Here is a 21,377-nt window from a genome sequence, read left to right as displayed (position 1 = left end):
ATCTTAAATGTCTCATCTGAAAGACCATGGGTATATGCAAGGGGCAGTCAGGAAGGTCGTACGACCCCCCCCCCCAAATTTTAAAAGGCCCACATTTTTTACAAAGACTTTTTTTCTAGGGCCTTTTGACAATGACATAAATGAAAAAGCATTGATGAGGTACCAGCAATGAGTCCAAAGACCTTGCCAATTGCACAACGTAATCTATCTCAATTCCAGCAATTCTGAAACTGAGCCTGCCATCTGCTTCAAGCAAATTGTATTGACAATTTTAATCACATCTTGCTGTCATTTCATTGTGAAAAGGTAAAAAAAAATTAAGATCACGACCCAGCCAGAAAAAATCCTAAAAAAAACACCCCTGAAGACGTTGCACTTTTTTATACTGGTATCTCAGTGCGCTATTTAAAACACAAGGATAGCGAATGGAATTAAACCGGGTTACAAAAGTTAACAATGGATCTCCACGGTTAAGCGCACACACAGTGCCTACCACATGCTTTGCCAACTGAGCTATGCTGCTCTCATATCTTAACACATACATACATTTCATCCCTTTTTGATGCTGAAATTTATTTTCTCATATTTTTTTAGGACCAAAGTCTCTAAATTCTTTTTCAATCATTTTTCCCTCACATGAGACACACTCCCAGTGTTTTCTATTCTGTAGATTTTTAAAATAGAAACTTACCCATTCGAGGTTAACATTGACAGTGAGACATCGCTCTGGCCTCCGAACTTTTGACCCAGGAAGGTCAATGTAGGAAATCTGAAAACAGAAATATTCAACACTCTTTAATAAATATACTGATTTTTTTTTCAAGTATTTCTTATTTTTGAACAAGTTAAAATATAGTGACATTACACTTGCTTATAAAGCCAGACGCACACTGTACAACCGGCTGACTAATTAATCTTCGCTGTCTGTGAGCGTTTGAGGACGAAATGCCGTTGCCAATCTGAGCGGATTTAATAATACAATAATAACATAATAGATGAAAATGATGCATTGATTATATGAAGACCAATATTATTCTCCTGACCTTTGGGTCAAAACTTGAGAGCTTTTCCATCTTCTTACTTGGGTCATTCCCTGACGGTGGCTTCTTGTTGAAGTAGACAAGACCAAGTCTGGACTTGTCAGGAAACGTACACACAATGTAGCTATCTGTTATATGAGCTGAGAAACAAAAATATTACATATAAAGGTTAATGAAGTCATCACCATCATTCTTTGTATCTACAATATTTGCTCTCAAAACTTGAGGTCAGAGGTACAAGGCCCAGGCGGGGGTCAGGGAGCTAACATAAAACCTTAAATAGAAGCCCAATGGAGATCTGAAATTGAAGCCCTCCTCTTTAATTTGAAGAAAGTAGACTTGAAAAGAAGCCCACACTCTTTTTTTTTTAGATAGTACAGTACATACACTGTGCATGAATTTCAAATAAAAAAATATATATAAAAAAATGATTCCATGATACAAACTGATGTCACAATAATTCCCAAAATTTACAGCATTCATTTTGAAAAGAAGCCCTTCTCTATATTTTGAAAAAGTAGCCTCGAAAAGAAGCCAATCTCGAGAAGAAATCTATCCAAAGTTCGCAAAAAATAAAGAGCCCATGGCTTCTATTAAAGGTTTCACAGTATACCACAAAAGATTTGGCCAGTACATATTCAGACTTATTTTAAATGGTTATAGAGTAGTTGTAAGGCATTTTCTTATTACTGTTCTTATTATGTTCACCCTATTAGCCTGGGTCTGCCTGCTCCCCCCTCTCAGTGGTACAGCCCTCATAAAAAATATCATCACCCATTGATTTCAACCACCTCCATGTCTCTACATGAGGCTTGGAAAAGTGGAGTTGTTTTTGCCACAATTAAGCACCTTAACGACCAAACCACTGACCATGACTAATGGAATCACTGCACAGCTTGCCCTGCAACGTCTTGTCCACAAGGATTCGTTCAACATCACCAGAATGGGAAGACACTTGGAACGTTATAAGTACACAGTTCTTTAAAAGAATCTAGACAATAACCAGATATATAACATAATAATTAAAAATCAACCTTGGTATACGGTCTTGTTGTAACTGAATTAATAGTTTCCCTCTGATCATCTAGCCTACTGGTCTTTGTCCTCCTTGCCTTGAGAGCTGCTATGCTGACGGAAGCAAGTGCTGCCAGTAGTCACCCATGCCAAGCAGGTCAAAGGGCAGAGACACCAAGACATGACCACCAGACAAGAGTTGCTGGTCAGTTAACAATTAGGGCTGAAGTGGACTGGTTCTAAGCAGTCTCCCAATGGCCAAACCAGTCCAGGTCAACCTTCTGGTCCGACCTTTAAATAATGACCGGTTGTAGTTGCACTTCTGTAGGTGATATGGTGGTTAAGCATCTTAACCACTAAGCTATTCAACTTCACAAGTGACCGGAATTTGAAGAATTTAAGAGAATTAATGAGTATATAAAATATTATTAAATATGTCTGAACAATGAGCAAATTGAATATAGATATATCAGTTTTTCTATTTTGCTAGTTGGACAAATCATATTCTAGTTATATTTCTTCCAACTTGCAAGTAAATTTCTAGTACTAGTTATGCATAATTATTTAGAAATCGTTATTTTATAATATATCAATCAATTAAAATAAGTCATAATTATAGGTACCTGAAGTTGTCTTCTTGTTTTCCAACGTGTCACAACACACTCATTAGCTGTAAGTAAATCCTGTTAATACAGATATGAAAAGTGATGATGAAATATTGCTAATTTTTGATGACACTTAAACATTCTACAATAAATAACACGTTCTTGTACAGGTAATCTCCAGAGCTCCAATGAGGGCAGTATAATAGAGGCAGTAGAGTATATTGGCCATAATGGGTGCCCATACAAAAAAGATATATTAATAAATCAGATTAATCAATCAGCCAATTGTTTCTAGAGCTCATCGGAGCTAAAAAAGATATTTTGTATTTAAATTGTAAGTCGGCAGTTTAAAAACTATACTGAGTAATAATGCAAAAACAGGATAAGAGGATCTAATAAATAACAACTATTAAATGTAAACAATGGATAAAAATGATATTAATTAAACATTCAGACACAAAACATTAAAGACGTACTGTCCCATACAAAATACCACAAAAATCATATCATATAAATTAGTGTATTTAAAAAATGTTTACCCATATTTTTCATAACAAAAAATTATAGAAACACTTCCAGTAATTACACCAGTTATTATTTTTAATAATATTTATCTAGAATAAAAATCAGGGTACACATTTTTTAAACTCAATAACTTCTATACTCAAGTTAATAATTTGAATGCTACTGCAAACTGAGCAAGTAATTTCAAAATAATTTTTTATGACTTTTTGCCATTTTCACGGACAATACATCTTTAATCCATTTATTTTTTAGTTACACATAAATGTTTGTTGAAAATTTTTCTTACTTCGGCTTCCTTGATAGCGTCGCGCAGCTTTTCCGGCCTTCTATTCTTTGGAGTCCAGATTAAATCTCTACCTTTAAAATAAAAATGAAATGAATGGTTTTATTAAAAAAGTTGTTCACTCATTACTTTCAGTTTTCAAATCAGCATCCTCATTGTTGACATCCAGTACCACAGAGACAATGGAGTTTGGAAAGAGAGCGGTGAAGTGTTCTCCCAATTGAAACATTTTTACTGGTAAATTTGTCCATATAGAGCCAGCTAAGCGCACACAACTTCAGATATTGCCAATTTTAAGTGGATTTAAATGGCTTAAAAAAACAATAATACGTAATCATAGCTTAGGCCTGGAAAGGAATGATGTTCGTTTATTGAAAGAAGGCCAGCCTAGTCAACCTAGGCCTAATAATGTGCTTTTTTATTCTAGCAACACACAATTTTTACTGGTTGGTCAGTTATTTTTACTGGTAAAATTGACAGCTAAAACGGCTTCGGGAGAACACTGCGGTGGTAATTGTTACATTCACTAAAACTAGAGCCGACACTCCATAGATTGCATACCTCTGCCATATCCCTGAATACCGAACAATATACAGGCTGTGTATGCTGGGTCGATTCCATTATTTTCCGTACTGTGCCCGAATACAGTACCAAACAGTACAAACAGGCAGGCCTTTCCATTATGTTCTTTTATGTTCAAAAGGAAGGGGGAGGGAGGGGAGAAACAAATTTCTGTGACCATGACGTTGACATTTTAAGAAAGTATAATACATACTCCAAGTATTGAAATACACGCCATCGTGTTGGGATTCAATATTTCGACATTAATTATGTCATCATCACATTTTTTTCCTCAAAATTTAATCACCTCTTTCTTTTAATATTATGTACCACTCCACTAAATTTTATGATGATCAATTCATTAGTTTTTGTGTAATCTTGCTAACAGACAGACAACGGTAAATACATATCCTCAAGACACACCTGTTTTAATAATCTCTTTTTTGGAATGGCACCAAGAGGAGTACTGTATTATCTGTCTCTTATACACATCTAGATGTGTATAAGAAAAAGGTAATTAGGTTTATTGCACGTCAGAGCATTGGTTCAAAATGCATGTAATACACGGTATATGTGGTATTCCTGTGTTACGACAGTCATTGCAAAGCACGCTGACAAAAGAACAATGTAAATTTAAGAATTGCTCATATAAGGATATTTCTGATGGTAACATTAGTAATGTATTTTTATTTTCATTAATTCTTTTTTGAAGTTTTTACCTGCCTCATGCTTTTCAGCCAATTTAAAAAAAAAATCTGTCAGTCAATAATTGATGTGCACTTTGTGGAACTTTATTTAATCTTTGAATAACCTTCACAGGGTTTGGTTGGTTTAAGGACAATGATTTTCATTTGTGTCTATTACTTAGTTGGTACTGCATTGTGGGTTTTGTAGGTTCGTAGTGACACATCCAAAGATTCCAATTTGAATTTTAAGGACCAGCCAAAAGAAAAAATTATCTTGTCAGTATAAAAATTTAATACAGTAAATACAATAAAATTTAAAACCCCTGAAATTAAAGACCACTTTTCCGTGGTCCCAAATTAACAAATTTCTTTTATATTCATTGTTCTAATGCGAGATCAAAGCTGCTAAAGACCACGGAAACCCTTGTTGCAAAAGTGGTCTTCAATTGGAATCATATAGGTGTGAGAGGCAACTATTAAAGACGGCTAGAGCGGCCCGCTACCATCGAGTATCGGCGGAAACCCTTCACAGATTCTGACAAGCCTGACTGATAGCCAGGCGAAACTGTCAACAACAAAAAACAGTGAGTAATAATTGGTTTATCACAAGGAATTATACATATTCATTTATTTTCTTATTATTATTAGTGCAGTTTGTTGTTTTTTATTTGTATATATTTACATTTTGATGGCTTCATATGGCCCTTATGAGTACTGTATTATCATTCATGGTTTAACATTATTTTGTACAATTTTAAGAAAACAAATTTTAAGTATGTATTATACATGAAATTACAGATATCTCTTGAATTTAGATTCATGATTTACATTACAGTCACTAAAAATAGACACTTTGAATGAAACATGGTCTGCTTACCACCAACTCCTTTGTCATGATATGTATGGCAGCCAACATCTTTGTCTGATAAGTACAAAAAAAAAAACCATGTTAAAATATGACACTGATAGTATATAAAAATCAGCAGAAAAATTATATGAATAAGTTAACTCCAAAAACTAATAAAATACTGTACACAAAACACAAATTGCATTTTATTTTTTAAATTCTTAAATAATAAATGAAAAAATGAGTAGGTAGCACTTTTTTGACTAACAATGAATTTCATTTCTCAAGCTTTCGCCCTAGTCAATGGGGCTTCATCAGATGAGTACAGTAATAAACTATCAATCACCCAGGTCTTTAAACCCGATGATTACTACGCAAGCTCGCTTACTTATGCTTTCATCAGAGAAATTGGCCTACCAATCTGGGACATTGTCTGCCACCCACAACCTTCTCTTTGGAAAATCCTGGTGCCACCACTGCCTCCTCCTAGGCTTCTACAGTACATAAATTTCTGTTTATGTGGGGATATAGAGTAATGTCTGGGCTTGCATTCTGTTTATCTTGGACTATTTACATTATTTTGATCATACAACGACTTATAAATATTGATAGCACTATTATCAAAGGTATTTTCAACCTCACTGATTGACAAAGGGTGACTATAGAAATGCCCTGAGTACATTCTACCACTTTACCACAAGGCGATTATGGAATTCTAAATTGTTTTTTCAGGGAAATTTGCATATTTACATGCTGATGAAATTCAAAATATCATACTGCTATCGCTATGGTGTTTACAAATAAGCAGATAGCTTTCAGTCACTGCTTGCAGTAAGAATTTGGCATGCATGCCAAAACTTATTACGACAGATATAAAATAATTTTTTTCTAAATTCCACTGCACACCAAAGTCTAAAATAGACTACAGTTAATCGCATTTCTAAAAAAACAGAACACAATGTAACAGAACCATTGGTGCACCTCATGAATTGTATGAAGGTAGTCAAGGCAGCGAACAAATAAATTAAAGAAGTTGAACATCCTCTTAGTAAATATTTCATAACAAGACGAAATGCTAGACTACATGTTCCAATGATTAATACAGATTAAGACATCCTTTTGTTGCAATGCCATTCATATTACATTATTCTCATCATCAGCGGTAATAAAAAAAATTAGCTGTACCTGTAATAATAATGAATAAAACTATAATAATGATGATGAGCATGGTAGTGGTTTATTAATAAAGTTTTAAGGAGTTGTTTTTACCACTGGCGCAATGCTTAATCATGTATCCTGTTTTATACTATAATATATTTTGTGGATGTGTGTAAATGCAATAGATTAAATTTTTATATATAGGGGCCTAGGCCTATACAACTATTTTAATAATTGCCATTTTACTAATTTGTTTGCCAGTCTTTTTAAAAAGAATTTCTGAGACTGTTAATTTTATGATGGTCACAACATATTAAGCAATTCAGTATTCAGTAGTAATAGGTATAGGCCTAGGTAGCACTACGAAGAATATCTAGGCCTAGCAGGCCTATCATTAGACGTAAATTACTAGGCTAGGCTAGAGTATGGGGCCTAGCCGGAATTTGCCTAGCCTAGTAGGCCTGTCCCTGTCTGTGTGTGCCTAGCAACTAACTACTAGACTAGGCCTTGCCTAGAGGAGAAGAGCAGACAGGCCAGCTGTTTTTAATGCATAACACACCTCGAATGACAACAGAATTCTTCATAGACCAAATATACAGCTCAACTAATATGCCTGCCATTGTAAAACAGCAATTTACATTTTAGTAATATGAAATATATGACTGCCCAAAACAAACTCTAGGCCTGACTGCGACCGAGCGAAAGACAGAAGACAGCGGCTGAGCGGTGGTTGTTTACAAAGTTTCCTGATGGAAATAGAAGCCTCATTCTGATTGGATAATCAGTTAAATGGATGTCGAAGGTTACAACATGGCAGCTCACGGTAATAAACTGAACATGACAAACTTAGGCCTAAATTCGCACATAACTGAGTATCTGTATATTATACGTATATTATTATTATTTAAACAAAATGGTATTAATTAGCCTGTGTGTATGTTTATAAAATAAAAAGCTTGCCTTTTGAGACTGGCCGACCTAGGCTAGCCCAGGTTTAAGCTTAGTAAATTAGAGTCTAGCGAAAATGTATAGATAGATAGGCCTAGGGCCTAGGCTAGGGCAGGCCTACCTAGGGGCCTAGCTAGTAGGGCAGGCTAGGCTAGAGGTCCTAGACTATGATCCTAGCCTAGGCTCCCTAGCCTAGCAAGCTAGTCATGGATGGGGCTGCCCTTCTAGCTAGGAGGAGGACACGGTGTTGCCTGCTACTAGGCTAGGAGTTCCAAGTAGTTTGTAGAGCATTATATTTATAGTAATCTCAAACTCCCCAGACAATTTTTGAGGGTTGCCAAAGTGCAAGCCAGCAATCATCCAGCGAGGCATCCAATTCATGCGAGCCATGACGGTAATTCATGCGGAATGTGTACCAACAGTTCGAATCTAATAAACACTTGTACAATTTATAAAACAATTACAATAATGAATTAACTAATCTTAACATAAATTTGAGGATTTACGGTACATGACAAATGCGCATGAAATCAAGATACTGGTTATCTTTATTTTTGTTGTGCCAAAAATACAAAAGCTACCATACTACTTAGTCATAATACTTGACGAATCTTTTGTCTCAGCCAGGCCAATGTAAATACCGAAAAGAGTCTATAGATTAACAAACAATATATAGGCCTACACTATTTAAAAATTTAAATAATTCTGCTGCAGGTGGTGGAGATGAGGAAGTAGAAGAAAAGCCGTCTGTTGAAGTGGTGCAAAAGAGGATGCTTGAAAATATTGCCAATAGCAACGCAAGAATTTCCAGTCAGCAAAAAGATGAAATTGATTTAACTCTCGAACAAAAAGTTGTCATTTTGAGAGAACTTTTTGAAAAGAAACCAGCCGTCTTTGCTGAACGATTCCACATGTATTTAGCTGAAGAAGATCTGATTGCATTTGAAAACAATAAGTTATACGAAGTAGACTTCTATTTAAAGGAAGCAAGAAAACGTTTAGCTTCTAACAACTCTGATGTCGTCGTGAAAAATAGACGATATGAAGCACTTCGGAAGCTGGAGAGAGAAGGGGTTTATTTTGGGGACGAAGCAATGAATGAGAGAGCTCCGTATATGTATAATTATTATATTGGACAGTATCAGAGTCAAGCCGAGAAGGAAAGACCGTACGATAACACAGACCTGAAGTTCTCCACAATTCTAATAGACTTTATGCACAGGCAGGATAGGGAGGCTTTGTTCAAGAGCCAACAGGAAGATGAAGAATGCATGGAAGAGGAGGAGGAAGAGGAAGAAGATGAGGATGATGACGAAGAAGAAAAAGGTCATTAACTTTAATTATTAATGTCATCAGTTAAATGAATACTTTAATTGACTATTTAAAAAATATTTATAATTTTTAAACAGGCCTAGTTTAACCATACTGTACACACCTGTAGTTTACCATTAAAATTATTGTTATTTTAGTATTGAATAAATAATAATACAGGTCTCCCTCTAATTAAAAACCCTTCCAATTGAAGACTACCTCCATTGAAAGACCACTTTTCTGTGGTTTCAAATTCATAATGTCTTTTACCTTTATTATTCTTATTAGAGACCAAAGCTCTTAAAGACCATGGAAACCCCATCCTAAGGTCTTTAGTTGGAGGGAGACTGTATTGTTTGTAACAATAATTATAAATACTCAATGTAAAATAATTGTTAAATCATGATATTATTGTAGGAGGTTTAGTTGAATGATATGACATTTGTCACAGGTACTTGTCACATAAAAATTGATGGAGTGGACAGAGATTAAACAAAGAATTATCCACAGCTCATTGTTTTGGACTCTTGTATAAGTTTAAACCTAGTGTACTACATTCAATTCAAAATTGGGTCACCTCCCTTTAAAGGACCATCATTTTTTTGCACTGGAGCTTAGAAAATTCAATCTAAACTCTATTAAGGGACCATTTTATTTCCACTTATAAAGGCAATACAGTGTACAATTAAAATGACAAAATGTCTGAATTTGCAATATTTCTTGAAAAAGGGATTTTGGGATTTATCGTTAGCTTTCAGACTTTTATTTTTGAATCCTGGTTAGAAAGTTTGCCAACTGTCTAGCCTTTGACCCCCAATAAAAAGTATTGATTACAAAATGATAATGCTTCTTTTTTTTCATTTCTTAGAGGATGAAGTACATTCCAGTCCTGATCCGAAGGAATCCGGCAGTAAAGTAACCATAACTGATGAGGAGAAACATCTGCTCCGTGAGGAATTCATGAGTCATATGAGAGAACGTTTCTTAAGCGGAAAAGATGAGGATTTTGATTATACAAGTGTGGATTTTAATAGAGAGTATGATTCTGTAGAAACACGGACTCAAGATGAACAGGAGAAATATTTTGATGATGACTGAAGTTTTGTTTTTAAACTACTGTATACACTAACTGGAATAGCTGATGTAGTTTCGAGTCTCAATCTTGTGGTCTGGCCTTGAATCTGTTTTCGTTCACTTTTGTGTCCTGGGTCATAACACTTTAGTCCTCATTTTTGTAGTATCATGACCTTTTGTAATATCAAGCATCAAAGTGAGATAGCCCTTGCTATGTTGTCCCAAGTTCATTAAATACACATAATATGTTTTCTATACCAGGCCCATGGAGGTTTATCTGAGAAGACTTGGTTTTATCACAACCATGAATGAGCAGCTTTAACCACTCAGTTGCTTAACTCACAGGAGCCAACTCCTGAGTAACGTAACTAAGGCTTGACAGAATTCCAATCAATATAGTTTTTAAAATCATTGGTGTGCTTTCTGTTATTTTTTAAATGGTGTTTTTTTTTAAATATAAATTTTACAGTTCTAAATTTTAATTATTGTTTTAATCTGGATCAGATTGAAAACTGAGCATGCAACTCAGAATAAAGGATATTGAAATGGGTACCTACAGTAGTAGGAAGTGTATGGTGCAGTGGTGTAAAAAAGGAGTCCAAGAACCCTAGCTAAGGCTTCTCCTCTGGCCCTATACCCTGTGGGATAAGTCCAGCACTTGTGATTTTAAGGAAGTTTTTTCTTTTTTCACAAGTTAGTGCTCGTTAAAAAGGCCCTGCTCGGCCAATGTATGGGGTTAAAATGCTAATAAATATCCCAGGGCACTTTAACGCCTGGATGCCCTAACTTTATATAGCTCTTACGCCAGTGGAATACTAAATCAGTGATTAATATTTATGCTAATAGGCGAGACTTTTTTAATACCTTGTTTTGTGAACTTATTTTTTAAAGATCTTCAGAGGAGGGTGGGAAAAAAAATTAAAATTAAATTTTGTTTTCTTATTTAGCAAATAGTTTAGCCAAAAACATCCAGATGGAGGAGAAAATAAAAACACAATTTTATTGCTGAATGTAAACAGGGGATGGTTAAATGCTTTAAGTTTATATAATTTGGAAGAAATTTACATATCTTATTTTAGAGATTTCAAAGCAGGGCAAACGTAATAAAAATAAAGAAAAACTTTAATTTTTTTCTGTAATTTCTATTTTTTCTTGGTGGTGGGTACAATAATTGGCCAAAAATAAAATTTTATTTTTATTCGAAATTATTATTGGCGGATTTACTAAACAAGGTATAAAAAGGCCTTTCCTTACTACCCGGACCTCACAGGGAGCTCTCGCTCGTACAAGGTTTATGATTGTTGTTGTTCGCAGTGGAAAATATTACATGCATACATTTTGTCAGCATATGTTATAAATAACATAACCACATGACTGTCATGTTTTCATCATTAGCTATTTAGCTGTTCTGTTTAATTTCTTTTAAAAAATTCATTATCATCCAGGGATAAAAATTATGCATCAAAAACAATGTCAAGGTTCATAGATGTTTAGGCCAATTTGTAGATATAAATTTTTCTTTCTTGAAAGTTTTATTCCAGTGAATTAAAATCTTATTACAATTATTTGAGGTATTTGTGGCAAAATGGCTAAGTTGTAGCAAAAATTGAAATTCAAGTTTCATTCATTGAAATTTGACATTTCAATCAAGCCTAAGTTATTGGAAAATGAAAGAACAGTCTCATAGAGTCAAGATAAACATGATTTTGAGTAATTGCCTTTCCATGTTATTTGTGCATACATTGTTTAATAGAATTAACTATGTATCAAAATAACTTTAAATAAACGATTTGTTGACCATTTCCGGAACTAATACTTTGGGACATGATTAATTAATTCTTTGAACTGTTGATCTATAGTGAAAAACAAATATGGATTTTTAGGCAATTTTTTGAGCTCCAATATTTTATAGCTCATTTACTCAATACTGGCCTGTGCGACAACTTAACCATTTTGCCACAACATGCCTCATTTTCACTTTTCACACCATTATCAATTACTGTAGTAATACTACATATTTAAATACCGTATTTATTCGAATAAACGCCCCCAAATAACTAAACAAATCTAATACAAGCAAGATCATTCTCAACACATTCTGTTATGTTCCACACCAGTAGAATTGCATTTGTTCTAATCTGGTTGGGCCAATAGTCTTATGATCGCACAATAGCACATTTAGGCAGTAATTATGTAAAAAATCCTTTTCAACAATAAACCTTGGGGTGTTTATTCAAATAAATATAGAACAGTATATCATTATCATTATTAATGTATTACAGTACTGTACTACTGTATATCATAAACTATGGTAATTGAGCTGTAGCCACTATGGTGTACTTATATTTTGTCATGACAAATCAATTTTTATGATTAGAAACCAGGAATATGAGTTTAAAAGTGGGCACCACCCAATTACATACAAAAGTTACAACAGAAATAAAAGACTAAAAACATAATTTTTATAAGTAATGTATATATTATTGTACATACTGCCGAGTTTTACTTGAAAATAAATAATCAATCGGTCTTCAAAACCTGTGTATAATAATTCCACATGACAAAAACATGACATGCCTATATGGTCATGATGACATCACATCATGACAATATATGGACTTGCATAAGCTACAACAGAAATAAAAGACTGAAAACATAATTTTTATATTAGTAATGTATATATTGTAATCTTACGTATTGTTGAGTTTTACATGAAAATAAATACTCAAGTCAGTCGATCAGATCCGTATATGATTATTCCACATGACCGATTTACAAACTTGTAGGAAATAATATCAAATACTTCGTAACATTTTAATGCACAAATGACTGAAGATACGGAAAAAACATGCCAATCATAATAATCCGGTAATGGCCGTCTGTAAGTGGAGAAATGCTATTCCACAATAAATTATAGTATTTATATTCTTTAGATGATGAATACATACAATATTCCAAAACAAATTTTCAGCCTTTTGTATATTTACTGTTAAATATTATGTTTAAAAAAAACACAACCATTATTTTCTAGCCAGAAGAAATGAGTCAAAAAACAATCCTAAAATGATAAAAAATACCTTCTAATTGTTAGATGCAAACGCAAAGTAGTAAACCTGGGTTAATATTTCATGATGCAAAAGTTGTTACAAAATGTTACGGTTTCAATTCTGATTTCAAATTCATATACAGTAATATCAGGTAAAAACAGACAAAATAGTCACCATACCAAAAACAGCATTAGTGACCAAAACAAAAAAAAATAAAAATAAAAAAAATCTTTTTAATATATTCATATTCTCCAAAGTACTAGGTCATTTACTGCAATCGACTTTACTATTCCCAAAGTTATGAGCAAAGGGGTCATTCAAGTATTATGTAATGCAGAGGGGGTTGGGGTATAATGGAAAATGTTACAGTGTGTGACATAGGGGTGGTGGGGGGTTACAGTGTGTGACATAGGGGGGGGGGGTGTTGCTTGAAGTGTTACATAACAAAATTAATTTTCATGGGAAGAGAGGAAATATTAAATATTCAAACTTGTATATTACTTTATTGAAACATATTACATCAGTGTAATACAATGTAATGTAACACATTTGTGTTGAATTTGTGAAATCAATAATGATTTTGAAGTTACATCTACCATATCAAAAAATAACAAAAACATCCTACAAATTTGTAGTGGAGGACATTTATCCTGATACTTAAGTCAACATAGTCCTAGCCACCGGAGGCCTAGGCCCTAGAATGTAAAGTTTGTTTGTGTTGGTCTGAATGCGTTCGTTGATTGCAATTATCGGGAGTAATCAGATTTGGATTACCACCGATTACATTGCGAATACTGCAACATTCTTATGCGAATTACTCATTTTAGCGACAGTACCTTGATTTTGGGATGACTCATATATTAAATATTATGATAAGTAATTATGAAGATGTTATTACTGAAGCCTTACTGGTACAACCCTACCAAACAAATATTACTATGCTAGAGTTCGGATGAAAATTACCTTTAATCATCATATGAATAAATTAAGTAAAGCAATTTGAGATAAACGCTTAAAAAAGTCATATCTATAACTAATAATTCACTATAATGCCATCATTTAGTCCCTGGAGTTTAAAAAATTAACCAGTTTAAGCTATAACTGCTTTCATTAATTACCTGTATTCGATATAAACAATCGTACAGTCAGTATTTGCCTGACAGGGACCGATGATCTGGAGGCTCATAATCCATAAAAATTACATAGAATGTTTTTACTCTCCAACACAATGCATAGAGCTGCCCTACAAGGGGGAGGGGAGAAGGGTGGCGGCCACCACTGAACTTAAAAATGAACAATTACTTTAAAGGGCAAGTTTTGATTTATTAAAGAAAACCTGATGGTGCACCGGTATATAGAAATATTAAAAATAGCATCTCTAGAAAAATCCTATAAAACACTAAACCTGCATACTCTATTGTTAAATTAATAGCTACCAAAAACAAGCATAGAAAATGAATCAAATTTGCTACACAAAGTTCTGCGGAAACATACTGTCCCCCACTAGTCTATTAAGATAATGTATGCAAACCATGACCATATACAGGCACATCATAACCATATATGGGGATACTAGAATTTTTTTTTTCACACAAAATTTGATAGTATAGACAGCTTTTAAAAAATCCTTGTATGATGTATGTCCTATGAACTGGGGAAAAAAGGTATTAAAAAAAAGGGTGGTTATGCCCCTGTCCCCAAGTTTTTAAATATTCAAAAATTTGCATCTCTTTAACTGTTCCTGAATTGTACAACATATTAAAAATGTTTTTGTTTTTTCCTCTGGAACCTGGATTTAAGGGGTTTGTGAGGCAAAATTTCTGTTCAGGAATCTAATAATACACCATATGTGAGGTCTCACTACAAAATGAGTCTCATCGTTAGAAAATCAAGAAATGAGTTAATATTACATTTTAGTAGATCACATTATAAGCTTTACTTTGGTCTTTGAATGGCTTCCCTAGGATAAATAGATCCAGAGATATTAGCATTTAAAGTTTAGGTGTATGAGAACCAGGTTTTGAGAAAATCGGCCTCAAAGATAAACTAACCTGTACAAATAATAGGACTAGAATTACAGAATATGCGAAGAGAATACTGTTTTAGTAAGAAAATTCACTTAAAAAGTACACAATCATAAAATATAAGTATCAAGTTATTCAAAAACATTAAAATTAAAATTTTGTAAAAATGTTGCCTTTGACCTTGGTGAATATCTCAATATGATTTCACCAACGATGCGTCTCATTTTGTGGTGAGACCTTACATATGCTATTCTGTTAATATGTCTGTCTGCCTATTGACCTTATGATTCTCCACACATGAAACACTGAGATTAAACATTTTATATTTTATTGTTATTAACCACCAAGAAGTTACTAAGAGAGAAATTTAGATTTTTACCATGACCCTGCTGATAATATTTTTATTTGTGCCATAATATTAATCATTTAGAAAGAACACTAGTAATATTTTACCACTTATAAACTACTTGAAACCAGTCTCTTACATCAGCAATAAAAAGAAATCATAGCAGTATTTCTGAATGCAAACAATAATAATGTACCATCAACTATTATAAATATCAATAATTTTGTTTAACCAACAGAAATTGTATACATTAGTGCTGTATGCAAAATTCAGTTTACATTCACTATTTACAGAATTGTGCATAAAAATTCAAAGCCTCTTTTAAAGTAGAAATATATGTTATTTAGGCAAGATTTTTCTATACCTTGTTTTGTGAAAAATTTTATTTTTGGTCAATTAGCACACCCGCCGCCACGAAAAGCTGGAAATTTCTGAAAAAAATACAAGTTTTTCTTTATTTTTATTACGCCCGTCGCTACCTTGAAATCTCAATAAATAAGATATGTATATTTCTTCCTATTTATATAAATTTAAAGCATTTAACCATCCCATTACAACATTATTTACATTCAACGATAAAATTTTATTTTCATTTTATCTTCCATCAGGATGGTTTTGGCAAAACTATTTGCTAAACCAGAAAAGAAAATTTTATTTTTATTTTTTTTTACCGCCTTGGACGATCTTTAAACAAATAAATTCGCAAAACAAGGAATAGAAAAAAATTGCGCCTTAGTATACATGCACCAAACTAGAACTGGGGACAAATGAACTTGGACAAATGAACTAGTTATGCCAATGCCAACGTGCAGATTATATACAATGATCTAGTAAATAATATAAAATCCTTAAATTTGGTGACAAATTTTTCTACCTTTGGAAGAAAATAACTGGACAAGACAACTGATAACGAATCAGCAAAACATAACCTCAAAGAAAACATGTAAATTTTGTTTTTTTTTAAGGTACTGTATTTAAGAACTCTTACACCCAAAAATCATCCATACTATACCCTGATTCTTGAAGGCACTCACTAGATTGATAAAAAGTTGAGTATCAAAAACAGGTATACACATTGATGCATTGTTTACACAAACTTAATGCATGGTAAAATCACAATTGTTATAAGCATATGTAGTAAAACCCTATGTGAAATGGCCACATTAGCACTTGTGGTACAGCACACATTGCATAAGCATGTGCAGTTATACATGGCATATGTATGTTTAAGCACACATGCAAGTATACGTGGAATAACCACATATGACAAGTATGTGTGATATAAACACACATGATGTATGTGTGGTATAGCACACATATAAGCATGTGTGCTATAGGTACATGTGGTATAATGATGTACAACATGTAATCATGCGTGAAATCAACACGCATGGTATAAATACATGTCAGCATGCATGATATTAGCACATGTGATATTACATGCATTAACAGTGTAACAGATTATATCTACAAAGTAAAGTTATGAATACAGAAATGAAACCAATCCTTGGATTTAAGATGATATTAAAAACATGTGCAATAACATCAAACATAATTATACTATGTGCTGACAAATGCCAAAAGCACAAACAGCAGCAAAAGCTACAAAATCTCAATGCATATCAGAAGTATTAAAAGCCACCTGGAAATCCACCTGGGAATTTAAATGATTTATACAAAATATTGGTAGACAACATAAAAATCTCACAAATTCCCTTAAGATAGTAAGCAAACTCCCAAATACAAGTGCATAATATATCATTTTTGGCCTAAGAATGTTGAGAAAAATATAGAAAACAATCAAAAGCACCTCACCTAGAATGCCAACTCTAACACCTGCACCTCATTTACATAATATGCTAATTTGTAAATTAATCCCTAGCAGCATTATTTTCAGTTATTTTTTTTTTCACATACTGAAAACTAAAAATGAATTACTGTACTGTATATAAAAACTATAAAAAATAACAATTAGGATATGTAATCTATAAACGAAGGCAGAGATTATTTAAAGGAATGAGAGTCTAGTTCCGTTTGTCTAGTTACGATGGAAGTTGGCATAGACATGATGGAAGTGCACCCGCTGTGTCCTACAGGAAGTGCACCTACATTAATGCTATGATACAAAAGAAGTAAATATACGAAAATATTGTATCGTGTGAAAAACAGGTAAACAAACTGTGCACAGCGTATTACTGGGTAATAAAAAGAGGATACAAACGGCGTCCTTCCATAGCTCCGTACAAGGGGGGCGTATCATTTATCCACAACCAGCGTACGGTGCTCTATTTCCTTTTTATACTCTTTGCTGAAGGTGACAAAGTTTCTGTTGAATTTGTGTTCACAGGTTCTTGTTTGGCAAATAATTCTACCGTTAATTTTTTATTTGCATTCTTCTTTCCACATTTTATAACACTTAATAATTGCACCTTGCATGGGTTAGTCTTGTATATGTGAAAATGAAGTGTATTATAAATATTATGTTTACTATAAATAATCATGTTGTTCAACTTCAATACATGAAAGCTATTGTGCTCACTTTATAACAATAATAATATTCATAAAAATCATAACAACAGTATTGTAGTACTAAAACTAATGAGGATAGCAATCGTAACATGGGGCATATATATTACATCATCTGGGACATTGACAGATATCTAAAATAAGTAATTATCCTTTGATATCTACACTGCAAAAATAAAGTTATAAAAAATATAAACATAAATAAATTCTCTTCCATATATGCATGCTTCATATATCAAAAAATTATTTCTTTTAAACAAAAATAATCAATAAAAGTAACTTTTCATTCATATCTGTAACAGCATATTTTACAAGAATCAGCGATCATATTTGTAAGTAGAATAATGCATTTACAAACTTAGAATAAGGAAGCAACTATTTAAATAAAACACAAACATAAATTTTTTAACCAATCCTAGATGTACATAGATGTAATAAAATAAATTCTCTTCCATATATGCATGCTTCATATATGAAAATATTATTTCTATATAAAAAAATAAATAAAAACAAAATTAACTTTTCATTCACATCTGCAACAGCATATTTTACAAAGAATCAGCGATCATATTCGTAAGTAGAATAATGCATTTACCAACTTAGAATAAAGGACAAGTAACTAATTAACTGTCAAATGAACAGTAATTAATGTAAGTAAAATGTTTGAACATCATATAAATCATCCACAATTATTGTAAATTTCTGGTCATGGGATGTTTCATAAGTACTCAACGTTACAATATTTTTTGTATCCAAATAATGTGAAGGACTAGCGTACCCTTGTAATAATAATAATACAGTCCACCCTCCAATTCGAGACCTTCAAAATCGAGACTTTTTCAAAGAATCATATAACAATCGTCAAATCTAGATACCACCCCACATTTTCAGGTCCTAAAGTGGCCTAAAATTGGAGGGTGAACTGTAACTTTCCTAAGCCACCTGTGATTTAGTGGGTCCACCTGTACTTGTTAGAATCTCAACTGTGCTTATGATATCCACCAACGTATACCCACAAACGATCTTGCACCTCAAACATAAAATTCGAACATATTTAACAGATATATGCGCACAGTGCATAATACTGAATCATGTACACCTACATACACAACAATAATCAGTAGCATTCAGCATTATGGTTTGGTATCCATTAAAAAAGCAGTTATATGAAATCATCATCTTGCATTTAATAACCAAGGATAGGACGCAATTCGTTGAATCCCTTCTCAACGTCCGAAATTTTACATATTTTCCACAAAAAGAACATGAAGATTGTTCGATTGTTCATTTCTATGCCAACACAGAGTCAGAAAAAATATATGTAAGAAAATATCGTTGAAGATTTCAATGTTATTTCAATCCAATCATGATTTTTAATCTTTTTATCCTTGGGCTAACTACTGGCAAAGTTTTTTAGGAATGCTTTATCGTCAGAGTTGCGTTGCTTCCTTAACGTGCACTGTCGCCTCGATTGCTAAAGGTGTTAGCCATTCTTTTGGCAACATACGTTCCATGAAAGGCATCCTAGCTCCAACGGTAGCTAGCCTATTTACCCAGTTTGGTATATCTTTGCCACATAAAATCTGCAAAAGAAAAAATGTATAGAATGTCTATTGTCATGTTTCCTTTGAATCTAACACTTTAGTTAGATATACTTGGAATAAATAATAATAATTCTGGATTTTTATAGTGCCTCACATTGACACATCCTCAAGGCACTTAACAACAACAGAAAAGAAAAAAAAAATACCACACAAAATTGAAGTCATCACATAATGTCACCATTATCACTGTCATTTTACCAGCACTATAGTTGTCACCATCGCAGTAGCACCTTGTGTGCAAATCACGATCATCTTCACTATTACCATGCACTAGTGACATTTTCGCCATAAAGCTTGCAAATACTACAACATCATCACCACATTGTAACTCTTATTGTCACTTTCATTTGTCACCACTGTCATTTTACCACCACAATCAATGCCACATCACAATATGCCATCATAATCCTCAACACATCATGCACTACAGTCAGATCACCATCATTGAAGCCAGCAAGTGCTCTAACATCATCACATATCACTGTCATTATCATCACTGTCATTCAGTGGCGTACATGCCCCACCCCAAATACTGTACTCGCTCCCCCCAGATGCACCCCTCCAAATCATGCTCAAGTAGTTAAAAATCACCTTATTGTTCAAACTTCCCCCTCATCTATAATCAAGCCCCCATTTCAACTTTGCACTTCCCTATCAAAATTCCTAGATACGTCACTGCCGTCATTCATTATCACTACCATTGCCACTGTTTCCATCACCGAATAAGTACAATAACTTCAACACCGCCACTATTGTTATCGTTTTAATCACTCCAACATCTCTCATTTAGATAATAGATACATTTTCACCATCCCCATTAGCAAGCAAGAACGATATTAATTACAAGTCTTGATATTATAATTCTCACCTGAGAAAGTTCTTGAGTAAAATGATTACAATTTTTATGAATGAGGTGATAAGAGTCCCCAGGGTACTTCTTTCCAAGACAATCTACGACCTTCATTACTTGATCTTCGGTTAGATCAGTGGATCCCAAACATATACTTTCCCTGAAAAACAAATATAAATAGTAAATATCATGATGCAAGACAATTATTACTTTAAATATACAGTAATAATAATACCAACAACAAATGATACTTAGAATTCAATAGAAAATTTATAAGGTACACTGTGCTTAGGTGAGATTTTATCTATTCCTTGTTTAGCAAGCCCACTGCCAGCCAATAATAATGATTTCAAATAAAACAAAATTCTATTTTTGCCCAACTAGCACACCCGCCCCCACGAAAAAATAGAAATTAAGGTTTCTTCTTTATTTTTATTACATCCGTTGCTGCCTTAAAATCTCCAAAAATAAGATAGTATATTTTTTCCTAATTATACAAATTTAACCATCCCATTTAAAAAAAAATTTAAAAGAAAATTTTCATATTTAGCAAATATTTTTTGCTAAATATGAAAATTTTCTTTTAAATTTTTTTCCGCCCTCCTCTGATGACCTTTAAAAGAATAAGTTTGTAAAACAACGGCATAAAAATTCGCATTTATATCTTTAGTTAGGGATAAAGATGATGATGACGGATCAAATTGTGAAGAAAGAAGTAAATGATATAAATGATATGACGAAGCAGAGTATACAGTAGTAATCTCTTGCTACTTAATTAAATTTGTCTTTTTTTGTGTAATAGCAATATATTAAAAACTATGCATATAGAGTACTACTGTGTTATATCATGATACCATGTGATACTACTGTACTCCGTTGCTATCAATGCAAAATGCGTTCAACCGGATGCCATTTGCTCCACTGACAA

The 21,377-nt window shown here is 33.2% G+C and overlaps 3 protein-coding genes across 7 annotated transcripts in view; 1 reads left to right on the top strand and 2 right to left on the bottom strand.

Annotated features, from left to right (window-relative positions):
- LOC117115998 (WD repeat-containing and planar cell polarity effector protein fritz homolog) overlaps window positions 1-7,416 on the bottom strand; it is a 51,720-nt gene extending 44,304 nt beyond the window's left edge. Inside the window, exons 1-8 of the mRNA XM_033259927.1 lie at window positions 7,279-7,416; window positions 5,543-5,636; window positions 5,218-5,279; window positions 3,471-3,541; window positions 2,678-2,737; window positions 1,911-2,031; window positions 1,044-1,180; window positions 692-769 (exon numbers count right to left, since the gene is read on the bottom strand). Of these exons, the coding sequence (XP_033115818.1) occupies window positions 692-769; window positions 1,044-1,180; window positions 1,911-2,031; window positions 2,678-2,737; window positions 3,471-3,541; window positions 5,218-5,279; window positions 5,543-5,636; window positions 7,279-7,339 (684 nt within the window). The 5' untranslated portion in view covers window positions 7,340-7,416. The remainder of the gene's footprint in view (window positions 1-691; window positions 770-1,043; window positions 1,181-1,910; window positions 2,032-2,677; window positions 2,738-3,470; window positions 3,542-5,217; window positions 5,280-5,542; window positions 5,637-7,278) is intronic.
- Window positions 7,382-11,617, top strand: LOC117115977 (coiled-coil domain-containing protein 97-like). Of its 5 annotated transcripts, none has more exons than XM_033259893.1 (3): window positions 7,382-7,542; window positions 8,382-8,993; window positions 9,847-11,617. In XM_033259893.1, exons 1-3 carry the CDS (start codon window positions 7,509-7,511, stop codon window positions 10,074-10,076), a joined length of 876 nt encoding a protein of 291 aa, XP_033115784.1. In that variant the 5' UTR covers window positions 7,382-7,508; the 3' UTR covers window positions 10,077-11,617. The 5 variants fall into 5 exon arrangements, with proteins under 5 accessions (XP_033115784.1, XP_033115785.1, XP_033115783.1 ...); XM_033259894.1 differs by having other exon boundaries at window positions 7,517-7,591; XM_033259892.1 differs by having other exon boundaries at window positions 7,540-7,635.
- A 3,817-nt stretch (window positions 11,618-15,434) lies between these two features.
- Window positions 15,435-21,377, bottom strand: part of LOC117116036 (deubiquitinase DESI2-like) — a gene marked incomplete at its 5' end in the record, with an annotated part of 29,990 nt that continues 24,047 nt past the window's right edge. Inside the window, 2 exon segments of the mRNA XM_033259971.1 lie at window positions 15,435-19,578; window positions 20,468-20,609. Of these exon segments, the coding sequence (XP_033115862.1) occupies window positions 19,426-19,578; window positions 20,468-20,609 (295 nt within the window). The 3' untranslated portion in view covers window positions 15,435-19,425.

This window comes from Anneissia japonica, unplaced genomic scaffold (genome assembly GCF_011630105.1).
Source record: "Anneissia japonica isolate Jap-2015-1 unplaced genomic scaffold, ASM1163010v1 scaffold287743_len2803612_cov181, whole genome shotgun sequence".
In the NCBI taxonomy this organism is placed as follows: domain Eukaryota; kingdom Metazoa; phylum Echinodermata; class Crinoidea; order Comatulida; family Comatulidae; genus Anneissia; species Anneissia japonica.
The sequence above is the reverse complement of the archived record's forward strand: the minus strand, read 5'-3'. Positions and strand labels throughout refer to the sequence as shown.